The sequence below is a fragment of the Acomys russatus genome, chromosome 5 (genome assembly GCF_903995435.1).
Source record: "Acomys russatus chromosome 5, mAcoRus1.1, whole genome shotgun sequence".
NCBI lineage: Eukaryota > Metazoa > Chordata > Mammalia > Rodentia > Muridae > Acomys > Acomys russatus.
In genome coordinates this window covers 7,738,091-7,764,750 of record NC_067141.1, presented here as the reverse complement: position 1 = coordinate 7,764,750, position 26,660 = coordinate 7,738,091, and the positions used below count along the sequence as shown (strand labels likewise).

Sequence of the window (26,660 nt, the reverse complement as noted above, 5' to 3'; positions counted from 1 at the left end):
CATCATGTGGTTGCCGGGAATTGAACTCAGGACCTTTGGAAAAGCAAACAGCGTTCTTAACCGCTGAGCCATCTCTCCAGCCCCCTAAACAAACTTCTTTATAGCAGATATGTTGTAGTGTGGTATTTATCATATATTGTAACATTGGTGCTGTGAAACTTTGGGAAATCCTGTTGTCCTGGCACACTGGGACCCCGACTATGCCCGCTGCTTGCAACAGATTTGCTCTCTGGTGCCCTTGGGGACACCCAATGTTCAGGGCTGTGGCTCTTCACCCATGGGAAGGTGTCCCTATTCTGATCTCCAAGTCTTTGAGACACCTAGCTTCTAAATTGCTTCATCACACTGTCCAAGCTATTAAGGGACTATGAAAAACTCTTCATTTCTTTTCCCAAACCCTGTTTCACACCGCCTGGCTGCTCTCCCACACTGTATTTAAGCATGCCGCAGGTCAGAGATGCTAACGGCTACTCAGTCATGAGCAGCTGCTCTTGAGACCACTCCTGTGATACGTGTGGACCACTCCTCTGTGAATTTGGTTCCACTTGTCTGTGAATTTGACTCTAAATTCTACTTAGAGTCCAGTTCCCCGACATGCCTCTATTTCCACGTGGACCCCTTGCAGCCCCTCCCCTCCCCCAGCCAGCCTGCAGGAGTTCCAAAGGTGCTCACTCTTCCCCTCCCCGCTTCAACGGACTCTGTATTGCAAAAGCCTGGCCGAATTGAAAGCCCCAAAACCAGCATACCAAATCCCCAAATTCTCACATCCACAGACATGATCCCCAGAAATGTAAACTCTGCCATACACTCCTCCCAAAGTCTCTCATCTCTGGGGGACTGTTTCCCAACTCTTAAAAATCTTTTATCTCTGGCTTCTCTACACTCTGCTTTCAATACACACACACACACACACACACACACACACACATATATACATATATGATTATACTGTGAATCCTTATCTAAGGATTTGCATGACTTGCTCATTGTGTTTATTCATTGGGTATGGTGTTTAAAATGTATGGTCAACTCTTGTATGCGTGCCCATGCACCAACCACATGGCTTTACAACTTGCCACATGACTCCACCATTTTAAGATGACCACGTGGCGCAAAGCAACAATTATAAAGCTTCTTCGTCCTAATGAACTCTCTGTTTAATATTTTATCTCCTTTTAGACTAAGAAAGCAACAAGTCTTGTTTTAAATTGGTATGGGTTTGGCAGGGTGATGGTGGTGCACACCTTTAATCCCAGCACTCGGGAGGCAGGGGGATCTCTCTGAGTTCAAGGCCAGCCTGGTCTACAAATTGAGTTCAGGACAGCCAAGGCTACACAGAGAGACCCTGTCTCGAAAACCAAAACAAAAAAATAAATAAATAAAAAATAAAAAGGCAATCAGGCCAGGTATGGTGGTACACGCCTTTAATTCTAGCACTTGGGAGGCAGAGGCAGGTGGATCAGTGTGAGTTTGGGGCCAGCCTGGTCTACAAAGGGAGTCCAGGACAGCCAGAGCTGTTACACAAAGAAAACTTGTTTCAAAAAAACAAACAAACAAAACAAAACAAAACAAAATGGCAAACAAGTTTTCCGTGCTCACAGATCTTTTTTTGTTGTTTTTTGTTTTGTTTTGCTTTTGCTTTTCAAGACAGGGTTTCTCTGTGTAGCCCTGGCTGTCCTGGACTCACTTTGTAGACCAGGCTGGCCTCAAACTCAGCAATCTGCCTGCCTCTGCCTCCAGAGTGCTGGGATTAAAAGTGTGCACCACCATGCCTGGCTTTGTACACAGATCTTATGGTAAATAATTATAGAAAAAAGATGTAATGCTTACATAAGGCCTAAGGACACAGAAGCTTACGTTGTTGAGGACCTAAGAAACTATTTTAGGCTCTAAGAAGGTGTTTTAAGGTAAACAAATTAAAGCGAGAAAGTCTAAATTGTTATAATAAGGTGATTCAAAGTATAAAAAAAATGCTATAGATTTCTTCCTATTACTATGGCACTTACTGCTGTGTTAAGAATGCTTAGGACTTTAGCATTAATCACTGGAGCCCTGATTCATCTAACTTCGGTATAAAAAAATTCCACCGGGCGTGGAGGGAGGCGGATTGCTGTGAGTTCGAGGCCAACCTGGTCTACAAAGTGAGTCCAGGACAGCCAAGGCTACACAGAGAAACCCTGTCTCAAAAAAAAAAAAAAAATCCATTATATGATCCACTATTATAGTTTCAAGCTCAAGACTTTAAATTTCCTTTTTTTGTATTTTAAACACATACTTAAAATATTTCTCATTGTGCCAGACATGTACACCCACTCTTCTGGACAGGCAGAAGAAGCCTCTCCTTCATGATGTGTAGTCATACCGAAAATCAAGATCAAGTGAGTTGGCCGGGCAGAGTGGTGCATGCCTTTTTTTAAAAAAAGATTTATTTATTTATTATGTATACAGTGTTCTGCCCGCATGTGCACCTGCAGGACAGACAAGGGCATCATATCACATTATAGATGGTTGTGAGTTCACCATGCGGTTGCTTGGAATTGAACTCAAGACCTTTAGGAGAACAGGCAGTGCTCTTAACTTCTGAACCCTCTCTCCAGCCCCGTTGTGCATGCCTTTAATCCCAGCACTGGGGAGGCAGAGGCAGGTGGATCTCTGTGAGTTCAAGGCCAGCCTGGTCTACAGAGGGAGTCCGGGACATCCAGGGCTACTTTTGCCTTCCCTGACGTCACCTCAAAAAGTGTTCACGCTGTTAGCCCCAAACAATTTCCCAACCCTCTGCTATACTATGATACAAAGATGTGTGTCTACTGCCTTTTTCTACAATATGTATTTCACTGCAGACTGCAAACAATGGCGATGCTAACATGTCTAAAGTTTATTTCCTTCATAAACTTAAAAGGGATTCTTGGAAGCTACAGGAAGTCCACCCAAATGCACCCTCCAGTCAAGTGGCCTCCAAATAAGTACAGCTTAAGTGTCCACCTGTTGCCGATTTCAGAGGGTGGCATTCACCCTCCTTTTCCCTAGTTTTGGGATTCCTGTCCCCTAACTTCCAAAACCATGGGTCCAAAAGTTTCAAATGCGCGCGCGCACATGCGCGCGCGCGCACACACACACACAGAGTTTTCTCCTTAACCTACATAACTCTGTCATCTGCCAATATGTATGTTCCAATAGCCTGCCAAGTCCAGGTGTTTCCTACATCCAAGACAGTCCCAAAACAGCTACTCATAGGTGCTCCAGTGCAAGCTGGCAGACTGCAGCTGGGCCTACATTTTGTCACAGATGCTCTCAGATCCTGGACAGCAAGTAAGACAGCCTGCTCTTCCAGGACATGGCCAACATTCCAGCTTTTTGATCCATTTCCTTCCCTCCGATATCAATGCCCTGATGTCAGCAGGATTCAGTCATAGACAAATACGCTGTCCCAATTCATTCCTTATCAACAGAAGGCTGGCGCGTCATGCTACAGACCCGGGACAAGCAGCTCCAGGTTCTCCCAGCATCCCTTGGTGTTGGAAGAACACTGCTGTTTGAGATTGCAGTCTTCCCAGCCCTGGCTCTCTACCTGACTTCATCCAGAGAGTCTTTACACATAGATGTCCCTAACCACATTTGATATGTGGCCTTTGACACAGCTCCCTGCTAGCTCTCCCCTCCCTTGCGCCTATAGGATAATTAGGTACTTTTGTTCCTGCCCATTTGATTGGAGCGTGCTGCCATATGTAAAATAAGCATCCTAAAATTTCCTGGTTTCAATGAATTATGAATGCCTGACCTGGAAACCCCCTAACCACTCCCCAGGGGTTTGTACGGCCTTTGCTCTCCCTGAGTAAAGTTCAACTTTGCCTGTCCTGCTTATGGCCTTCCAGGCCCTTCTCCTCTGCCTCAGTGGGCTGGTGACCATCAGCCCCACCCACTCCCCACCCCTCAGGGAGGAAGAGAACCGAACCTTGGTCTTACCTGCCGCAGGGCACAGGGTGTGGTGGGATAAGGGTAGGGCCTTCCCTTCCTGCTTCACCATATAATCCAGACATTTTAGTGGCCTTGCTTTTCCTTCCTCATCCTCCCCACCCCCTTGCATGGTGGCCCAGATCCGCTTCCGGTGACCCTGTGTTTCTATACACTAACTTGTCCTGCAGAAGAAGCAGTCCAACAGCCTCATTCCCACCTCACAAGCCCTTCCTAGTTCCTGGTTCCTCTTTGTTTGTTTTTATAGACAAGCTTTTTTTTTTCTCTGTCACCCTGGTTGTCCTGGACTCACTTTGTAGACCAGGCTGGCCTTGAACTCACAGCGACTTGCCTGTCTCTACCTTCCATGTGCTGGAATTAAAGGCATGCACCACCATGACTGGCTTTTCCTCATTTTAAAATATTTATTTATTTATTTGGTCTTTCAAGACAGGGTTTCTCTGTGTAGCCTTGGCTGTCCTGACTTTGTAGACCAGGCTGGCCTCAAACTCACAATGATCTGCCTGCCTCTGCCTCCCAAGTGCTGGGATTAAAGGCGTGCGCCACCACACTCCGTGCTTTTCCTTGATTTTTTTTTTGGGGGGGAGGGGCTTCAAGACAGGATTTCTCTGTGTAGCCTTGGCTGTCCTGGAACTCTCTCTGTAGAGCAGGCTGGCCTGGAACTCACAGAGATCCACCTGCCTCCACCTCCCAAGTGCTAGGGATACAGGCATGCGCCACCGCGCCCAGTGCTTTTTCTCATTTAAAAAAATTATTTATTTGTTTGTTTGTTTGTTTGTTATGTATACAGTGCTCTCCCTGCATGTACAGAAGAGGGCATCAGATCACATTATAAATGGTTGTGAGCCACCATGTGGTTGCTGGGAATTGAACTCAGGACCTCTGGAAGGGCAGTCAGTGTTTTAACCTCTGAGCCATCTCTCCTGCCCTTTTCCTCATTTTTTTAATTAAACAAAAAAAGGGAGGAATGTTAGGAATTCCTACTAGCCTGATTCTAGGTTGCCTGGCAACTGCTAATGTTATCCCTTGCCACCTCCAGGTGTGCTCCAGGTGTGCTCCAGGTGTGTGCTGATAAAATAAAAAGGACCTGCCAGCCCTTTTCTCCCTTACTCCTCCTTCTCTCTCTCCCCTCCTAGGCTCTCCCTCCCTCCCTCCTTCCCTCTCTCCCTCTCTCTGCCCTCGTGACTCACTCAGGCCCTAACTGCTCTCCCCTTCCCTTTCCCCTTAAATAAACTTCTTTAATAGCAGATCCGCTGCAGCATGGTATTTATCAGGTATTATAACAGTGAGACCGTTAAAACAAAAACCAGGGATGCTGGCTCATGCCTTTAATCCCAGCACTCAGCAGTTAGAAACAGGAGCGTCTCTGTGAGTTCCAGGCCAGCCTGGTCTACATAGTGAGTTCCAGGACAGCCAAGGCTACCTAGGCAGACCTTGTCTCAAATAAGTAAATAAATAACCCAAAAGAAAAAAAAATCTGTGTCATAGGGAACTGAACACTCAGGATGCTTTTATTTTACAATTCACTAAGTTGCCTCTGAAGTCAGAGCACTTGTAGTTTAACGGCCTCTATCTGAGAGGTAAGGAACAGAGTCAAAACATTTCAGAATGTGCATTTTGACTAATAGGCCTGGAACAATGAGAAGAAAGGGCCTGTTAGAGGCCAGCTGAGCTTTCCAGGTCCAGGAGCTGCTCAAAGGATGTGGGGCCCCTCAAGGCCCTCCCTTTTGTCAACAGGGAGGGCATCGCCATTCTATAACAGCGTGTGTTTGTGTTATTGCATTTTTCAAACGTGTGTGTGATGCAGAAATATGCTGCTGTGCCCGTGAGAATCTACTCAACATACTCAGGGGAAAACAAACAAACCCGCTGTAATTCTAGTTCGTGCCCAGCCCTGGCTAATGGCCAACTCGGGACTTAGGGACAATCTCACTAACTATGTGTACCTTAAGCTTTGCATTCCACACACACTGTCATCCTTTAGTGTCTCTCAGGTTATACTTTGAACTATTTATTTATATATACTTAACCAATTTACTTTGAAGACAGGGTTTCACTGTGTAGTCCTGGCTGCCTTGGAACTAAATTTGTAGACCAAGCTGGCTTTGAACACACATCCACCTGCCTCTGCTTCCAAGTGCTGGGGTCAAAGGTGTGCTCCACCAACGCCTGGCTCCAGGATTATTCAAGAACAACTGTGTGAGTAGTTGTTACCCATGGCCATCCTGCCCACCTGGCAGGATCTATGCTTTTCCTGGTAAGATCCAGGGGACTTAATGACAGACCAGGACTTAACAGTGGCTGTGACCCTGCGCTGCCTCCCTTGAGCTGCCCCCCTAGAGGCTTGTCCCTTGATGCAGGGATGGGCCTAATGGCTGATTGTAAGTCAGGGTTGTCGCCTTTCAATACGGGAATGGAGCCTAATTGGAGTTAAACCTTGGTGAAAAAACTTTAGCACAAATTCTCCTTCTTTTTTTTTTTTTAATATTTAGTTATTTATTACTATGTATATAGTGCTCTGCCTGCAGGTACACCTGTAGGCCAGAAGAGGGCATCAGATCACATTATAGACTGTTATGAGCCACCATATGGTTGCTGGGAATTGAACTCAGGACCTCTGGAAGAGCAGAGGTCCTGCCTTTAACCTCTGAGCCATCTCTCCAGCCCCAGCTCAGATTTTCTTAGCAACCCTAAACTTCAGCTATGGCACTGAGTTTTCAGTCCTACAGTTTCTGTCAAGCTTGGTCAGTGTACTGCTTATCGCCATTTATAGTGGAGGCATAATCCTACTTTGTGTAAGAATGTTTCCTAAGCAAGTTTACTAGTAAGACCTCCATAGCATAATTTTATTACTTCAAGTTTCTCCTGCATCGTGAGCACACGGATGCATGCTCATGTGCAGATCTGGTGTTGATGTTCCGTGTCTTCTTCAATCACTAGTCACCTTTAGAAGGCGTACGTGGGCAAGGCCACCTTGGAGAGGGTGACATTCGAGTGAAGATAAGTGGGAAAGGGGGCCGTCCAGACATCTGAGTGAACGGCCTTTTGAGCAGGCCGAGTAGGCAGTGCAAAGGCCTTGAGGGTGGGGCAGTTCTCCGGGAACAAGGTGGAGTTCTGGGGCAGTGAATGGGCCTCATCTGCTTGCTGGGACCTGGAGTCTAAGAAACAAGCCTCAGGCCCACAGGAGGTTATAGCTAAGTTATCCGGCTTTTGGCCTTGCCTGGTGGGTTGTCCTAAATTAGGGTGAGTGGGATTGGAAGACCAGAACACTAAGGGAGGGGTATACCATTCCCTGGGTGAGCTAAGCACCCAAAGTCATCCGTCCCTGCGTCCTCACTGCTGGCACAAGGTGGCCTGCTGCCACAACCATAGATGTTGACCCAAAGTAACCCCTTCTTCCTCAAGTTGCTTTTGTCAGGCTTTTTGTTGTTGTTGTTGTTGCTTTTTTAACACAGTGATCCACCTGCCTCTGCTTTCCAAGTGCTAGGATTAAAGGCATTTGCCACCATGGCCGGCTAATGAGACCATTTTTTCTTTTTAAACAATAACAGTAAAACCGGGGATGGTAACGCACACCTTTAATCCCACTGCTTGGGATGCAGAGGCAGGTAGATCTCTGATTTCGAGGCCACTCAGGTTTATAGAGCGATTTCCAGGACAGCCAGGGCTACACAGAGAGACCCTGGTGGCAGAAGGAGAGGCCAGGATGGTCCCATCAGGTGGGCGGAGCTATGTCGTGGCCTAGAGAGAGACTGGCTGCAAGTGAGTAAAGGCTTGAGGGAAGATGAGGTCAGACACAGGGAAGGGCAGATTAAAGAGGCAGCTAGCTGTACAGGTCCACATGACAGACTGAACCTGGGCTAGAGCCGAAAGGAGGTAAGTGGTCAGATTCTAATCTTTGCATCGTAAAAGAAAACCATGTTACTTTATTTTTCAAAAACTCAGACTGAACAGAGAAGTCTTAAGAACAATACAGCAGATACCAGAGGCCCTTCATGCATTTCTCTAATGAATGAATAAGAGGTATGGGGGAGGGGGAAAAAACAGCCAGAGACTTCTAGAAGGGTCTTTTCTGAACAGGGCCATAAGAGGAGAGTCAGGGGTGCCCGAGAGGAAGAGAAGAGAGTAGGAAGAGGAAGAAGGAACCAGGAGACGGCCGAGAACCAAGGGAGCACGTGGTCAGATGGCTGAGTTCCGTAGGAGAGAAAAAAGCTGAGGGGAGGAATGGAAGCTCAGGGCCTGCAGATGTTAGCTAGGTAACTGGTTGGCGTGACAAGTGCTGAGAGGAGCCGGGCCATTACAGGTCCCTGTGATGCCGAAGAAGCCACTTTGATATGTTAATATGCACCTCAGCCATTTGTCCTGAGTTTCTTTGGGACCTAACACCTACTGGTAAGTATTTTGCCCCATTGGCTTCACTTTTAGCTCTCATATTAGTGTTTTTTAGCAGTATTAACTTTTTTAGTTAAAGAACTTTTTGTGTGTGCCTGTTGTGTGTGTACCTACGTGTGTGTGCCTGTGTCTGCTGTACGTATGTGCAGGGTAGAAAAGGATGCTTCATTGTCTATCTGTTGCCCCCTTATTCCTTGAGACAGGATCTCTCACGGAATATTTTGCTGTTTTTTGGCTAAGCTGACTGGGCAGGAAACCCCGTCAACCCTCCCGTCTCTGCCCCACCACTAGCACTGGGAGGGTAGGCGTGTGCCGTTATGTCTGTCCTTTTATGTGTGTACTGGGGAGCTGAGCTTGGGTCTTCACACTTGCGGAGGAAGCACACTGCGGCATCTTCTGCAGCCAGTTCATCTATCTATGTATCTATCTACCTATCTGTCTATCTATTGCAACAATTTTCCAGCACTGTGGTCATTCACTCCTTTATACCCAGGACAAAGACATTCCCTTTTTAACCCATTAACGTACAGATCAAAATCAGGAAGGCTAATACCAATTCAATACTAGTTTCTATTTTCGTTTCTTTTGTAAGATTATTTATTATTATGTGTACAGCGCTCTGCCTGCATGTACACCTTTGGGCCAGAAGAGGGCATCAGATCACATTATAGATGGTTGTGAGTCACCATGTGGTTGCTGGGGATTGAACTCAGGACCTCTGGAGGAGCTGCTGAGGCATCTCTCCAGCCCTGTTTTCTATTTTCTAATCTGTATTAAAATTTTGCACCACGCATCGTGGCGCACACCTTTAATTCCAGCACTCGGGAGGCAGAGGCAGGTGGATCTCTGTGAATTCGAGGCCAGCCTGGTTTACAAAGCGAGTCCAGGACAGCTAAGGCTACACAGAGAGACCCTGTCTCAAAATAAATAAATAAATAAATAAATAAATAAATAAATAAATGATCGCTAATTATCCTGATGATGTCCTCAACAACTTACTTATTTGTCTAATTATGTAGTGGCGATGGGGATTGAGGGTAGGCATTCTCCTGAACTGGGTTGCTGTCCCTTCTTGACAACATTTTTAACTGTTTTGTTTTGTTTTTGTTTTGTTGTTGGTGGTGGTGTTTTGTTTTTTGGGTTTTTTTTTCAAGACAGGGTTTCTCTGTGTAACAGCCCTGGCTGGACTCACTTTGTAGGCCAGGTTGGCCTCAAACTCACAAGAGACCCCCTTGCCTCTGCCTCCCCAAGTGCTGGGATTATGGGCATGCGCAATAACACTTTCACTTCGTCTAAGATTCTATATGACAGTTCGTTATCTCTGTGTTAAGATCTGGGCGAGTCTCGAAAAACAAAACAACAAAAAAAATCCTTTCTGACTTGAAGAGCATGGGCTGGTTGTTTTGTGAAATGTCCTTGGGGTCGTGTATCTGATATTTTTTTTCTTTTCCTGTGTGTGTCTGTGTGTATGTATGGTGGGTGGGCATGGGGTTGGGTGGCGGATGTGTGTGTGTGTGTGTGTGGTGGGTGGGGATGGGTGGGGATGGGTGGGGTGGGATAGTGCCTGTGCCCTCATTTCCACACAGCTAGAAGGAATCAGACATCCTGCTCTGTCACCCTCTGCCCTATCCCCTCCAGACAAAGGCTCTTACTGTAATGGTTAGTGTTGTCATCAGCCTGACAGGATCTAGAATGCCGTAAAAAACAGCCTCCAGGACACGTCTGTGAGGCTTATCCTGGTTTCCCTGCGGTGGAAAGACCCACCCTGGAAGCAGGCTTCAGCAGTTCCGTGGCCTTGGGTACTGGGCTTCATCAAAGGAGGAAGGACAGTAGCTGCAGGACCCTCTGCTTCCTGCCTATGGAAGCAGTGGCCTCCAGCTCCAGCCGTGAAGATCCTCACCATAGTGGACCCTGTCCAGCTGTGAGAATAGCCTTTCCTTTCTTAACATGACGCTTTTCTCACAAGAAAGCTAACTCAATACTCACTCAGCCCAAGTTTCTTCTGCCAATGTCCCCTCTGTCTCTGTCTCTCTCATTTTCTTAAGAGATGAGCTCTCAGTGGGGGAGGGGGAGGGGGAGTGGTACACGCCTGTAATCCCAGTACTTGGGAGGCAGAGGCAGGAGGATCTCTGTGAGTTCAAGGCCAGCCTGGTCTACAAAGCGAGTCCAGGACAGTCAAAGCTACACAGAGAAACTCAGTCTTGAGGTGGGAGTGGGGGTGGGGTGGGGGGGCTAGAGGTGGGGGCGGGTGGAGGAAGGCGATGAGCTTTCAGTGTGTTGTCCAAGCGGGGCTGACATTCCTGGGCTCAAGTGACCATGCTGCCCAGCCTCCTAAGCAGCCTGAGCCACTGCGCCTGACACACATGTATGTGGCGGTCCGAGGACAGTCTCAGGTGTCACTCATCAGGTATCCTCCGCCTTTTGTTTGAGATAGGGACTCTCACAGGCCTGGAGAGTTGGCTGTCAAGCCCCAGGTATCTGAATGTCTTGACCCCCACAGTGCTGGGGTTATAGGCACACCCCTCGCACTTTGCTTGGCTGTGTTGTGGTTTGTTTTTATGCATGGATCTTAAGGATGGGCTCAGGTCTTTTTGGGGGTGGGGATGGGGGGATTAAGACAGGGTTTCTCTGTGTAGCCTTGGCTGTCCTGAACTCACTTTGTAGACCAGGCTGACCTGGAACTCAAAACGATCCGCCTGCCTCTGCCTCCTAAGTGCTGGCATTAAAGGCGTGCGCCACTATTCCTGGCTTGAGCTCAGGTCTTGATGCTTCCAAGGCAAGCACTTTACAACTGAGTTGTCCCCTGAACCCACACATGGCATTTCATTAGTTTTCTCCTTTCTTTCTTTCTTTCTTTCTTTCTTTTTTTTTTTTTTTTTTGGACAGGGGATCAAGCTCACTATGTAGACCAAGCTGGCCTTAAGCTCATAGAGATCTGTCTGTCCCAGTCAGCATCCCAAGCACTGGGATTAAAGGCATGCACCACCATGCCTGGTCTCACTTTATTCTGAATTATGTGTCTGTGTATATGTGAGTGCAGGTGCCCATGGAGGCATCAGGCCTCCTGGAGCTGGGGTTGCAGGCAGCAGTTAAGTTGTGAGCCTCCTGACAGGGGTGCTGAGAAGCAAACTCCAGCACAGAATCCTAACTGCGGAGGTATCTTTCCAATCCCACTTGCTATTTCTTATTGGATAAACTAAGGTGCATCTTTGCATCCTCATTGCATTTTTTTGTTTTTTCTTTTTTGTTTGTTTGGTTTTGGTTTTTCAAGACAGGGTCTCTCTGTGTAGCCTTGGCTGTCCCAGACTCCCTTTGTAGACCAGGCTGGACTCGAACTCACAAAGATCTGCCTGCCTCTGCCTCCCGAGTGCTGGGACTAAAGGCGTGCGCCGTCACACTCAGCCCTCATTGCATTTTTATCAGAGGTTATTGGTGTAGGTTTGTCTTATTGTTAAATTCGGCCACTTGGTTAAGATGACATCTGTTAGATTTTTCTACCATGAAGTTACTAGTTTCCCTTTTAAATCAGTCTGTTTAAGGGCTGGAGAGATGGCTTACAGGTTAAAAGTAGCTGCTGTTCTTACACAGGGCTCTTGTTCAGTTCCCAACACCCAGATCTGTCAGCTCACAACTGCCTATAACTTAATTTTGTTTGTTTTGTTTTATGAGACAGGGTCCCTCTGTGTAGCCCTGGCTGTTCTGGAACTCACTCTGTAGATCAGGCTGGCCTTGAACTCAGAGATCTTCTAGCACACTTCTGGAGAGCTAGAAATAAAGACATGCCTGGCCATTGTCAACAGCTCACACACAATATAAAATGTATCTGTGAGGAGATACTTTAAGACATTGCTCCTTGAATGTAAATTTTTTTTTTCGGAAGCATGTAGTGTCCTCTTCCAATTGGGACAGTATAGATAGCCCTAAGAGTGACTTATGTAAATACAGCTTGCTAAGTGAATGAAAGAGTTCTATACAGATAGTGGCAAGTGACACTGGACAATGACTAATTTGCTGACCCCCATAATTACACCTTTCTTTTCTCTCAAGGCAGCGAGCAGGGACTGTGATAGCCATCACTCCTTCCAGGAGGGCAGCTCTTTATAGTGCTGCATTCTATTCCCCTAGAATGTTCCTGGTGTCAGTGTCCATCACCCCATTTGATGTACAGTTTATGTTCTTGCCTCAGCTTCAGGCTGGTGGCAGCTCCTGTCCCCAAATGCTGATGATCAGGTCAGACCCAAAGGACTACAGTCCTTACAGTTGTACGTGAAGCTGCCCAGTGCACTCCTAATGCTCCTGCCTCCTCCTCCCAGGTGCTGGGATTCCAGGACTGACCACAGCCTCTCTCCAGAATTTTGAACCCCACTTTTTCTTGAGCCAGTTGCTTGTAAAGCTTTCTCAGTGTCAAAGAGCTTAACCTTGTTGCCCTCATGCCTCCCTCTCTCCTCCTTCCTACCTCCCTCATACCTTTATTCAAAAATTAAAAAAAAAAAAATTGTGTTAAAATTACTTTTATAAAATTGTGTTTGTTTCTCAGTTTCTTTCTTACTCTGGCTAGCATTAAAATAATTGAGATTCTATTATATTATTTTAACAAGCTTCACAGCACAATAACTGAGCAGTTATTACTCTATTCTTGACCCTCTAAGCTAGCCTGGCTTTATTTTAGCGAAACTTCCAGAAATAATTGCACTTTATGCCTTCCTGATGCAGCTCTTCTCTCCTAATCTCTCCTGAACCTCTGCCTGTGGCTGAATCCCCTACTTCCTCCTCTAACTTCTCCTCCCCTGGATGGCAGGAAGTTCAGCCCTATTCTCTCTCTTGCTCAGTGATTCGCTATAAGCTGCTTTATTGGCATGTCAGGGGACAATTGGGGAACAGTGTTTACACAACATTGAGACAGGAGATTCTCAGAGCAAGGATTTCAACCAGATTTAGGTGTGTGTGTGTGTGTGTGTGTGTGTGTGTGTTACTGGGATCAGCACTTGAATTACACAGTAACCTCATGCCTACAGATTTGTCGTGTGTGTGCATGCATACACTTGAGCGTGCACTGCTGGGTATGTATGTGCACAGCTGGAAGAAGTTAGAAAAGGGCAGGTGACCTGCTGTGTGAGTGTAGGCAACTGACACCCAGGCCTGTCAAAGAGCAGTGAATGCTCTCACTCTCTAAGCCATCTCAAGCCCTATATTCTACAGTCTTAGTACATTTTGCATCTCTGTTTAACAAATGCTAAGCCTGAAGTTGATTGCTTTTTTGTTTGCAGTGGCAACACACACACACACACACACACACACACACACACACACACACACACACACCAGTGGGGTGCTTTCCCCTCTTGTCTTCCCTCACCCCCTCCTTCACTCCTTTCATTCTCTCCCTCCTTTCCTCCTCTCTGTCTCTCCATCTCTTTCTTATTTACTCTACCTGCCCCGCCCCTGCCCCGCCCCCACTACTGCCACCACCCTCTTCTTTTGAGACAGTCTCATGTACCACAGACTGGCCTAGAGGTTACTGTGCAGCCAAGAGTGTGACCTGAGCCCTTGATTCTCTAGCCTGTCCCTCCCAAGTAGGAGGGTTTTGGGGGCACTCAACCATTCCTGGGCTGGGGGCTGTTCTTCTGGAGGACCTCGGTTTAATCACACACAGTTCTGGCTGGCACCCGATGCCCCTCTTCTAGCTGCCTTGAGCACCACATGCACACAGTGTACAGACAGACGTGCCAGCAAGACACCTGCACACATTTAAAGAGCAAAACAATATAGAACAGACTCATCACAGGAAAATAACACTGGGCTGGGGACACAGTGACCTGGCCGAGGTCTTACCTAGCATGCAAGAAACCCAAGGTTCAGTTCCCAGCACCACATAGCCTGGGGTAAATAACACACCTCCCCAAATGCCAGAGGCAAAGGCAAGAGAGTCAGGCCATCCTCAGATACATTTTGAGCATGGGATACACAAACCTTATCTAAACAAATAAACGACCCAAAATACAAGGAAAAAATACGAAGGAAAGGGGGGAAAAAAAAAACAAGGCCATTTTCTGAGCTTTGTTTTAATCAGGAAACTTTGGGAATGCTATAAACCACGTGAATGTTCATCAAGAGAGATGCCGTGGACTATCAGATAGCTTTGCAGAGGGATGAAAGTACACTCTGAAGTGACATTCAGCACCAGGAGCCTGCAGTGGGCTGTAGCACCTGCACACACAGCCACACCGACAGGAATTTCATCTGCTGCTGAATGTGAGGCTAGGTTTGCTGTTGTTTTATTCAGACAGGGTTTCTCTGTGGAGCCCTGGCTGCCCTGGAGCTCACTCTGTAGACCAGGCTGGTTTTGCGCTCATAGAGAGCCACCTGCCTCTGCCTCCCCAGGGCTGTGATTAAAGGTACATGCTGCTTGGCCAGGCTCTTTTATTTTTAAAATCTCAGCCTCTGTAGGACTGAGATCACAGCATGTGCCAGTATGCCAGATTGATGTAAACTTTCTTCTAATTTGAGCCTTTGGCGACTCTTGGGAGAAGCAACTCATGCTTGCTTGGTGTGTTGAGGGTTCAAGGCCCCATCTCTGCCCTTAAAGCCATTTCTCATGTGGCTTTGCATTGAGCAAGTCTAATTTCCTAAAGCGACACAGAGCCGCTTGCTTACCTGTGCTGTAAATGAAGCACCCCACCACAAGCCTGGTGGTCCAGAGTGGACCTACTGTGTGCAGGACAAAAATCTGGGCCACATTGTGTCTCCCAATGCTCCTGAATAAAGAATGCCCATGCAAAGGAATGCTCACACTGCCTGCTGTCCTGTGAGCAATGCACTCCTGCTTCTGACCTGGAGTCTCATGTTCGATGACGTCATCAGTGAGCAGCTACTGTGCAAGCCCAGAGTCTGCTAGTGACCTATTTTAGTCTTTCTGTTGTCATTATAGAATTTGGGTTTATTAAGAGATTCTAAAACATAGATATTTCTTTTCTGCTTTTGAGATTTTAAAATATAGATCTGTAAGCACTAGGGTTAAGAGAAATAAAGATGTTCAGAAAGACATGCCTGAGAGTGTGGGTGTGGGCCCCTCAAAGGAGAGTTGCCTAGTTTAGCTTTTTTTTTTTTTAATTGCACACAGACCTGTTTTTATGATATAAAAATCAGTTGTGTCTCAGCACTTGGGAGGCAGAGGCAGGCGGATCGCTGTGAGTTTGAGGCCAGCCTGGTCTACAAAGTGAGTCTAGGACAGCCAAGGCTACACAGAGAAACCCTGTCTCAAAAAACCAAAAATAAATAAATAAATAAAAAGTCAGTTGTGTTTTAAAAGGAATGGCTCCCAAACAAACATGTATCAAAATGATCCATTTCCTAACTCAAGTCAAGTTACAGAAATCATTCAAAGAAAGAAAAGAGCAAGGCCCTTATTCAAGGTGGGGCGCAGGGGGTGGGGGTGGGGGCCTGCTGCACCAAACCCCTGCGATCAATCTGTACCTTTGCGAAAAATGATCCCAAGCCCCTTGTTCTCACTCAGTTGAAGACTTTTGATTAATTTTTCTTCTTTCTTTCTTTCTCTTTGGTTTTTGGTTTTTGGAGACAGAGTTTATCTGTCCTGGACTCACTCTATAGATCAGGCTGGGCTCAAACTCACAAAGTTCTGCCTGCCTCTGCCATCCAAATGCTGGGGTTAAAGACCTGGGTCACCACGCCGGGCTGTTAAGAAAATCTTAATTAATTTTCATCTATGTATATGAGTGCCTGTGTGCTGTGCCGTTAGAGGCCAGAAGGGGGCGGGGCATCCAATCCCTTGGGTTAAGGGTGGTTGTGAGCCACCATGGCGGGAAATGAACCCAGTCTCCTCTCGGCCTTCTCCCCACGCCTCCTCATAGCGTGTGTGGTGTTAGTACTAGCTTAAACTGAGGGCCACTGGAGCGACTTCAGCTCCCTGTGGCTCCGGCAGTACTCAGCAACCCGAAAAACCTTTCAGGATCACGAGCCCAGTCGGGGATGGGGAGGGGGTTGTTATTTCCTGGGAGCTCTTTGATAGGAAGTGCACCACCTCAGGTCCTGGCCAAACAGCTGGAAAGGCAGTCACTCTCCTCCCCATATCTCCCCCTCTCGGTCTCCTAGTCCTCACCATCCAGCTCTGACATTCTACACTCCAGTGAAAACCCTAAAACTTCCCATCCCGGACCCCAGCATCCCTTTCATGCCTCCACTGAACTGCTGGGTCCCTCTGGCGGCTCGGGGAGTAGGAATGGGTGGGGCAGGATGCAAGGGTGGGGTGGGTGGAGCCAAGACCCACTTCCTTTCCCCCTGGGGCTCACTCTGCCCCAGTCCTGACCAAGCCCCAGGAAGAGCTTAGAGGTGCTCAGCCTGGCCCTGTCCCGCATGTGTACCCCGTTTAAACTGGTAAGAACGTGTGATCGAGGTGGGTGTGAGGATGGGCGTGCTCAGAGGATGAAGGAATGTGCGTATGCTTTGAAAACAGGAATAGGATGATGGAGAAAGGGGTCAGGAGCCACTGGCTGACGCAGAGTGAGTGAAGGCCAGTAGAGCATGGCTGCTGCTGGGGTGCGAGCTGCCAAGGCCAAGGGTGGGGGAGGCCCTGGCATCGTCTGCTCCCTCGCTGCCTCTGATAATAGTAAAGGCAAGAGTGGAAAGAACCGTTAAACCACAAGTTGGGCTTGGCAGTTGTCAGGGAAGTGGGCAGAGGGAGGGGGCTGGCCAGGTTTCCCTCCCTAACCCGTGTGTGTGTGTGTTCTTCTGCAACTTCCTCCATTCAGGTTCCAACTCCTGCTCCCGCCTGTCAAAGATGGCTCTGCTTCTCCTCCTCCTCCTCCTCGAGGGCTTCTGGGCCCAGGTGGTGAGCCCTCAAGAGTTGCAGAATGCAACAATGGCAGCGACGTTGACATCTGCCCTGCATACCAAGGTCCCAAGTACTTCGGAGGCCTTGATTATCAACTCAACAGGATCTACTGGGCCAGTGACAGTGGGCCCTAAGGAGACCACCAGCATCTGGAGGCCGACCCCAACCCCACCTTCCTCATCCTCCTTGGCAACTAACGAATTTTCTTCTTTTGGGATTCCCATTGGTGACAATGTGACCACCCCTGTACGGGAGACTACAACCTTCCAAGAAGTTTCCAGCAAGACATCAGTGCTGTTTCCAGAACCATCAGATGTATCCAGTGACCCTCCAATCACCACAGCCAATCCTGTGACATTGACCTCTCTGGAAACCGTTAAGGGGACCAGTGCACGCCCTGTTACCATGACAACAAGCTCTACCGAGACCGGTGGACCCTCTGTGGCTACAACGGTCAGCTCCAAGACCAGTGGTCCCCCTGTCACCATGGCTACAGGGTCTCTGTGGCCCTCCAATGAGACTCATGGAAACTCTGCCACCATGACAACCAGATCTGTGGAGAGTTCCAGTGTGGCAGGTGGCACCCCGGTCTCCGGCGTAAAAACATCCATGACGCCTAGCTCAAAGCCAGAGCCCATAGCCACCAGGACACCACAGCAGGGATCGAGTGGCATGTTCCTGGTGCCCATGCTTGTCGCCTTGGTGGTGGTTGTGGCCCTTGTGGCGCTATTGCTGCTGTGGCGCCGGCGGCAGAAGCGGAGGACCGGGGCCCTGATCCTGAGCAGAGGTGGAAAGCGAAACGGGGTAGTGGATGCCTGGGCTGGGCCGGCTCATGTTTCTGATGAGGAGGCCACAGCAGCAACAGCATCAGGGCCAGGGGGCAGTAAGGGCTCCGGGGCCGTGGAGACAGAGAGGTCCGGGCAGCGGCCCACACTCACCACGTTCTTCAGCAGACGGAAGTCTCGGCAGGGCTCTGTAGTAATGGAAGAGCTGAAGCCCAGCCCAGATCCCAACCTGAAGGGAGAGGAAGAGCCTCTGGTGGGCAGCGAGGATGACGCCGTGGAAACCCCTACTTCTGATGGCCTACAGGCCAAAGATGGGGCTGCACCTCAGTGCTTATGAGCAACGGGTCTCCATCCAACCTGCTCCTTAACCCTGGATCCTGCTGTCAGCATCCTCACACTTGGCGTTTGTGAATAGCTGTGGACAAAATGCATGCATGCATGCGTTCATTCATTCATTGATTCATTCATCGTCCATTCATTTTCTCTCCCTGCCATACGTATTCTCTCCCATTTCCTCTTCCTCCCTGCTCTTTGGAATCACTTCCTGAATCTCCATGAGGATAATCTTAGTTGACCCATAATTTTTCCAAGGCTCGCCCCCCCCAGCCCCGCCCTTGGGATGCTGAGACAACAGACCAGCAAACTCCCTAGGATGAATTTTTTGTGAAGTACATGGCACCCCACCCCCAGTAGGGGGCGCCCTTTAGGACTGCCTCTCAACTCCATTTGCTTCCAGCTTGCTCTTGGGTGAACTGTGTGACCTGTGACTTTCCCTGGAGCACTCTGACTTTGGGCTGGCTGGTAGCTGCTGGGGGAGCCTGCCAGAGATTGTTTACTTCTTCTGGGGCAGAGGTGAGAGGATCCAGCTCCACATAGCCCCAGCACCTGCCGTGTCTACTCTGAGGCGTGGTTCGTGTGCAAGATATGACAATTTAAGTGATGGTTGTGAACAGTACTGGTGAGTCCAGACAGCGGGAGAGAGAGCAGGCAGGGACTGGAGGGACACAGGGACTGCCGAGTACTCGAATTTTGCTCAGACAAGGTAGACACAGCTGGAAACCTAAGCCTGTCGGTAGCCCCCCAAAAGAATGCAGGCATGGTGGGGACTAAGTATGCAATCAAATGTGAGTTCTTCAGCCAAGTTGCCATATCCTGTCCTCAAAGGCTTCCTGGAGCCAACGCCCACCCACCCCATGCACACACACACAGCATGCACACACGCAGCATGCACACACGCAGCAGCAGGGCAGGAGGAGAGTCAGCCCAGTGCAGGGCCTGGGGTGGCCCAAAGCCACTGGTCCTGATGCCTTTCCCCCAGAGGCTCTGTTCGTCTGTTTCTTCTTTGATTCCAAGGCTGAGGCCCTTCCGTCTTCTAAAGGGAATAAGAGAGAATTAGGTGAGAAGATGAGCCCTGGGGATGGAACATGGGTGCCAGGGACTCCCCAAGGCTCTGAAGTAGAGAGAAGGGACAGGTCACCATCCTGCTGCTTCTGGCCCACCAGCCTCTGATACCAGCCGGCAGGGCATGTGGTCCAGCGGTGGTTTCTGGAGGAGATTTGCAAGAGGAAGTTGTTGAGTCAGAGGCATGGTCCTTGAGAACAGACTGACCTACAAAAAGGGATGTGTGTGTGTGTATGTGTTTGCGTGTGCCTAGATGGGAGAGGGGACGGTGGGAGGCAGATGCAGGCCCACATGGGAGAGGGGGAGGGGCATGGGTCAGCTGCTACCACATCAAGCTGTCATCGCCCCCTCCCCTAGTCTGTGGGGAAGAGAAAGGGCTGAGATGGGGACCCACGGGCCACACTGAACCCACTTCTTATTGCTTGTTCCATGCCATGTGGACCAGCTGTAGCAGATGGCAGAAGTGGGTTGTAGACGTCCCTTAAGGGACACAGCAACTGTTGTAGATTTTGTCAAGCTGAGTGCCCCAATTTCAGGTGTAGAGGATAATTGTCATCAAACTGAGAGGTCAGAGGCTCTGACTTCCTCTTAGTCCACAGTCAATTCCTGTGCTGTTTCAGGTTTTCAGGTGCGGGGGGGGGGGGGGGGGCGGGGAGACAAAGAAAGAGGGTGGAGAGGAGGGACAGCACCCAACAGGACTTCAGCCACCATAGGGCCAACGTGTCCTGAGTGCTAAATGGAGTGACAGGCAAAAATGTCACAAGGCCTCCAAAAGAAGGAAGTGGCACACTACCTCTGAAGGGAGACAAAATAGATGAACGTTTGTCCCAAGAGCTTGGCTGCATCACTCCTCCTAGTGGTTCGTGTGCCTGGCAGGCAGCAGGTGCTCAGTGCATACTCACATGAATGAATGAATGAATGAATGAATGAATGAACGTACGAATGAGGCTTTGGAAACCAGGAAGGGGGAAGATATTTTTAGCACAAGGACATAAGTAAGTGAAGCAGGGATCATGGTGGTACATAAAATAGACAGGTAGCCTTCAGCGCAGCAGAGGGAAAGCCGAGTGAGCAATAGCTATGGTAAAAAGCAAAAAACAGAAAATAAATAAATAAATAAATAAATAAATAAATAAATAAAGGAATGCAAACAGAAACGGGAGTGTAAAACATGGTGACAGCGAGTGACTCGTGTTTGTGACTTCCTTGCCAGGTTTTTAGAAACCAATGACCTCAGAAATGCCTGCGGCTGACATGGGGTGGGGAAAACAAGAAGTTAATCTGTAAATGTACATGTGTTAATCTCATTTTTAATAGAAGCTACACCCTCATATGTTTAGTGTGGTCCTGCAAAAGATGGGGAATTCAAGTGTAATTCTCATCTTTTCTGTGTTTTTTCAAGTTTTATACAATAAATATCTTTACTTTTACAGTTATGAAAACTATTTGGTGAGGGGGCGGGGAAATGGCTCACTGGTCGTTGCTCTTTTAGGGGACCCAGGTTGTGTTCCTACCCCCTAAGATGGCAGCTCCCAACTGTCTGTAACTCCAGTTCCAGGAGATCCAATGCCACCTTCTGACCTCTAAGGGCACCAGGTATGCATGTGGCATACATACATCAGGCAAAACACCCATACACATAAAAATAAATCCTAAAATACAGATAAATTGTTGAGACAGATGTTTCTTAGACAGCCATGGGGAGTGTGTCTGGGAGAGAGCTGTGGAGCTGTCAGAGTCTTGGAAGGCTTGTCTTGTCCTTGAAAGTGTTGGGGTGGAGGAGGAGGACATCCTATCTGTCCCATGGGGCCTCTGCAGGCAGTGAGTGACATTCTTCCAGTTGCCTGGCAACAAGTCTAGAGACATCCTCAATCCAATCCCCTGTGTTTGCTTCCCTGGTCCTAAGTCCAGCTGACTCCCCTTCCTCTCCTTGGGCCCCTGCTTTCTCCCCAGGTCCTATCACGTTTTGCTGTGTTCTAATGAGATCCTTTTACAGGCTCCATCCCTCCAAAGTTTGTGTTTATTGGTTGTTGTCTTCCTCCTCCTCTTCATCTCATGTTTTGGCTACTTTAGGACATGTAGCCTTGGATGTCCAACTGGCCTGGAACTCCTGACTTTTCTGCCTCTGCCTCCCAAGGCCTGGGATTACAGGTGTGCACCCCCCATGTCCAGCTGCTGTTTCCTTGGTTTTAAGAAGGGATGGTTTATTTGGGTTTTGTTTTTGTTTTTTGTTTTTTGGGGTTTTTTTGGTTTTTTTGTTTTTGTTTTTGTTTTCTCGAGACAGGGTTTCTCTGTGTAGCCTTGGCTGTCCTGGATTTGCTTTGGAGACCAGGCTGACCTTGAGCTCACAGCCATCTGCCTGTCTCTGCCTCCCAAGTGGGATGGTTTATTTTGGATTAATGGTTTTTCTTTGTTTTCAAACAGGCAGGGTGTTACCATGTGGCCCAGGTGTCTTGGAACTCACTCCTATGGCAGCGTTCCAGATGTTGAGAGTACAGGGTGCCTAGCTAAATAGTTTTTTGAATTGGTGTGCAATAATTTTTTGCTTTATGGGGGTGCATATACGTCATATATATATCAAGATACGCACAGTGCATGCTAGTCAAAGCAGGACGATGAGTCTGCCCATCAACTCAGACATTTATTTGTGGCAAAACGTTCAAAATCCTTTCGTCTCATCATTTTGAGACATAAACCGTGAGCCAGTCCTGCCAGCACAAGCCTGTAGCTCCTAGATCTTGGGGAAGAGTGCAGAAGGACCAGGAATTATGGCCATCCTGGACTACGTAGCAAGTTTGAGGCCATCCTGAGCTACATGAGAACCTGTCTCAAGAAAACAAACTATGACCCATAGTCATGCTCACTGGAGTGGTCAGACTTCCTCCTCCTGGCCTCAGCTCTGTACCCTGAGCGACCACTCCTCTCCAGCATCTGAGAAATTCTACTCTAGACCTCAATGAGATTTATTTATTTATTTATTTTTTGGTTTTTTCATGAGACAGTGTCTCTCTGTGTATCCCTGGCTGTCCTAGACTCGCTTTGTAGACCAGGCTGGCCTCGAACTCACCTGCCTCTGCCTCCTGAGTGCTAGGATTAAAGACGTGCGCCACACACACACAAAAAGACGTGCGCCACCACGCCCGGCTGAGGTTTACTTTTTTAGATTTCACATATAAATTGACTGTTCTGAACACACACACACACACACACACACACACACACACACACACACACAACTGACGCACACTGCTGACACATACACTACTGATACTGATACACCACACACACATACACACACACACACACACACACACACCACATATACACTACTGACAGAGTCTCAGTTTAGTTGGCTAAGCTGGCTTCACTCTTGATCCTCCTGCCTCAGCCTTCCAAGCCCAGGATCATAGATTGCCTTACTTACTGTTCTATTGCTATGAAGAGACACTGTGACCAAGGCAGTTTATAAAAGGAAGTATTTAATTGGGAGCTTGAGTACAGTTTCAGAGGCTTAGGCCATGACCATCACGGCAGGGAGCATGGAAGCAAACAGGCAGGCATGGTGCTGTAGCAGGAGCTGAGCGCTCACATCTTCATCCACAACCATGAAGCAGAGAGAGACAGGGAGGGAGGGAGGGAAGGAAGGAGGAAGAGAGAGAAAGAGAGAGAGAGAGAACACCAAGTGGGGATGCCATGGGCTTTTAAAACCTCAAAGCCCTGAGACTGGAGAGATGTCTCAGTGGTTAAGAGCATTGGTTGCTCCTCCAGAGGACCCAGATTCAATTTCCACCACTCACATGACAGCTCACAACTCTCTGTGACTCCAGTTCCAGGGGATCTGACACCCTCACACCAATGCACATGGGCGTGGTGGCACATGCTTTTAATCCCAGCACTCAGGGAAGCAGAGACAGGCGGATTGATGTGGGTTCGAGGCCAGCCTGGTCTACAAAGTGAATCCAGCACAGCCAAGGCTACACAGTGAAACCCTGTCTTAAAACCAGCAAATAAATAAATAAATACCTCAAAGCCCATCCCCAGTGACTCACCTCCTCCAACAGGGCCACACCTTCTAATCCTTCTCGAACAGTTCCACAACTGCTGACCATGCAGTCCACTATGAGTCTTTGGGCACCATTCTCATTTAAACCAACACAGGGGGGTTACCACCATTCCTAGCTTGAGGTCACACAGTATTTTTCTGTGTCTGGCTAATTCTATGTAATGTAATGTCTTGAGATTCCTCCATGTTGTCCCTCATGACAAGATATCACCAGAACAGCACTCCAATTACTTAACAGCATTTTCTTGCGTATACAACCACATTTTCTTATCTATTCTATTGATAAATACCTGAAACTCAAATAGTTCAAAAGCTAAATAATTCTTTCCCTCCCTGCATCACTTGAGTGCAGGTGTCTGTAGAGGATAGAAAAAGGCACAAGGCCAGGCGCAGTGGTGCACACCTGGAATCCCAGCACTCAGGGAGGCAGAGGCAGAAGGATCTCTTTGAGTTCAAGGCCAGCCTGGTTTACAAAGCACGTCCAGGACACCCAAGGCTACACAGAGAAACCTTATCTCAACAAACAAAACAAACAACAACAGTGAAAACAAGCAAAAAGAGGACATAAGATCTCTCTCTCTCTCTCTCTCTCTCTCTCTCTCTCTCTCTCTCTCTCTCTCAAGATTTATTTGCTTATTTTTGTGTATATGACTGTCCTATCTGCATGTGCACCTGCATGCCAGAAGAGGGCATCTCTTGGAGCCAGGGAAATAGGCAGTTATGAGGCACTCCACCTAGGGTGCTAAGAACTGAACTCTGGTCCCAAGCTCTGACCGCCAAGCTGTCTCCCCTGCCTCCATGCTCAGGGGTTGGTTTGTTTGTTATTTTTCACTTGGCTCTGGGGATGGACTCAGGCTCTCATGTTTGTGCACCTAGCAAATTAACAACCAAGCCATCTCCTCCGACTTTTTTTTTTCTTTTAAACTATAAACTTTATTCTCAGAACCAACCGCATTCTTTTTTTTTTTTTTTTTTTTTTCGAGACAGGGTATCTCTGTGTAGCCTTGGCCATCCTGGACTCACTTTGTAGACCAGGCTGGCCTCGAACTCACAGCGATCCGCCTGCCTCTGCCTCCCGAGTGCTGGGATTAAAGGCGTGCGCCATCATGCCCGGCTACCAACTGCATTCTTAAGATCACTATCACCTTGAGCTGTCTTGTGTGCCACACTCCTTCTCACTTGCATCAAAACACAGACTGGGAGCTAGAAAGATGGCTGAACAGTTAAGAACATGTACCGCTCTGCAGCAGACCCACCCGTGTCAGGTGGCTACTACCACCTCTAAACTCTGATGGAGACCAGGACTCCCTTACACAGATGCACGCAACACAAATACACTGCATTTTAAATAATAAAAATAAATAAGGCACAGTGGCATTCATTCGCCTTAAATCCCAAGACTCAGGAGGCAGAGACAGGCGTCTCTCTGTGATTTCAAGGCCAGCCTGCTCTATACAGAGTGAGTTCCAGAACAGCCAGGGACACACAGAGAAACCCTGTCTCAAAAAACAAACAAATCAAAACAATCCCAGCACTCGGGAGGCAGAGGCAAGAGAATCGCTGTGAGTTCGAGGCCAGCCTGGTCTACAAAGTGAGGCCAGGACAACCAAAGCTACACAGAGAAACCCTGTCTTGAAAAACCAAAACCAAACCAAATCAAACCCAAAAACCTCACAAATAACAAAACAAACAAACAACAACAAAACAAAAACAATAAACAACCCAAAAAATATCATGGTTATGGGATGCAGCTATGTGGTAGAGCAACTTGCCCAGTGTCTGTAAAGGATGAGAGAGGGAGAAGGAGGGAATTCTGGCTTCAAATAATCTGTATGCTCCAGCTAGAGAGAAGACCTGGATAGGAGAGGTTTTACGAAACCCTCATGAGAAGGGGCCTGTGCACGGCTCTGGGAGCTCTGTCTTCCTAGCAAGGAGTCTTCACAGCTTACTTCTCCGTGCATTCTCAGTTCTGCCCCTCACTGAGTTTATCCAGTAGGGGCAGGCAAAGCCCAGGAAGGAAAGACAGGGCTCCCTGGGGGCCAGGCATGGAGGTTCTCCTCAGCTCTGAAAAACAGGCCTAGCCCTGCCTGACTCATCGTGCTTAGGCTGTGTGCGGCAGCAGGCAGATCTCCCACTATTAACAAACAAGAAAAGAACCTCATGGTCCCAAAACAGCAAAGTAGAAGCAAAATTAGAAAAAAAGATGTCCAAGCCTTAAAAGGTAATTTAGGACGGAGGACCCCTACAGTGAATATAAGCTGAGGGCCAACCATCTCACTGTTCTCAACAGTGACTTACAGACTTACAAGTTGACCCTACGTGCCTAGCTCCTTCCCTGTAGTTTGTGACATCAGGACAGGCAGGCTGCACCTTGGCCAAGGTCCCAGTGAAAACAGAACCGTTGGCCAAGACAGCCACCTGCTTGCCTTGCGTTGGTACAGGCCCCGCCTGAAGCCAGCCTGCCACCAGTTGTCCCCACAGTTACAGCCGTCCTGATGTCTCATCAAACTCCCCCTCAGCCATGACAATCTGACTCAAATGTCAGTGTCTTAGTGACGTTGGCCTCTTGCCCTGGCCTCCTCTGCAAACAGACTCACGGTGCTCCCCTCCTGAGGGGGTGAGATGACTAGGCTACGTGGTTTTGTTTGTTTTGGATTTGTTAGTTTGTTTGGGGGGAAGGTCTCATATGACCAAGGAATGGTTTTGAACTCACTATACAGTAAGGGATGACCTTGTTTGTACGTGTGTGTACAGATATATGGGGAGGGGGGCTGGTGGCCAGAAAGCATCAATCTTTCTTTAACATTTCTCTTCGCCCACATCACTAGGTTACAGGAGAGCATGGCCACACCCAGCTTTTTCACATGGGTGCTGGGAGTTCAAACTCAGGCTCTCAAGTTTGCACAGCGAGTGCTCTTACACACGGAGCCATCTCCCTAGTCCCTGACCTTGAACGTCACATCCCCCTACTTCCACCTCCCGAGGCCTGGGATTATGAGCGTCACCACACCTGGCATATGCAGTGCTGGGGATCACACTCCGGGCTTCCTGCGCATTAAGCAAGCAAGCCGCCGACTGAGTTCCACAGGCAGGCTGTGTGGCTGCGACAGTGTCGGAGCAGGAGCCCTTCCAGTGACTGCTGCATCACAGTGACGGCACAGAGGTATCAATGAGTTCTCAAATGTGCTCTGGAGAGTTA

The 26,660-nt window shown here is 48.3% G+C and overlaps 1 protein-coding gene across 3 annotated transcripts; it reads left to right on the top strand.

The window, feature by feature from the left end:
- Window positions 1-7,752: 7,752 nt before the first annotated feature.
- Window positions 7,753-18,459, top strand: Spn (sialophorin). 3 transcript variants are annotated; one of them, XM_051146998.1, is made up of 2 exons: window positions 7,753-7,848; window positions 17,130-18,459. In XM_051146998.1, the coding sequence occupies exon 2, from the start codon at window positions 17,159-17,161 to the stop codon at window positions 18,332-18,334; it is 1,176 nt and encodes a 391-aa protein (XP_051002955.1). In that variant the 5' UTR covers window positions 7,753-7,848; window positions 17,130-17,158; the 3' UTR covers window positions 18,335-18,459. The 3 variants fall into 3 exon arrangements, with proteins under 3 accessions (XP_051002955.1, XP_051002953.1, XP_051002954.1); XM_051146996.1 differs by lacking the exon at window positions 7,753-7,848 and adding an exon at window positions 8,241-8,364; XM_051146997.1 differs by lacking the exon at window positions 7,753-7,848 and adding an exon at window positions 16,640-16,755.
- The last annotated feature ends 8,201 nt before the right edge of the window (window positions 18,460-26,660 follow it).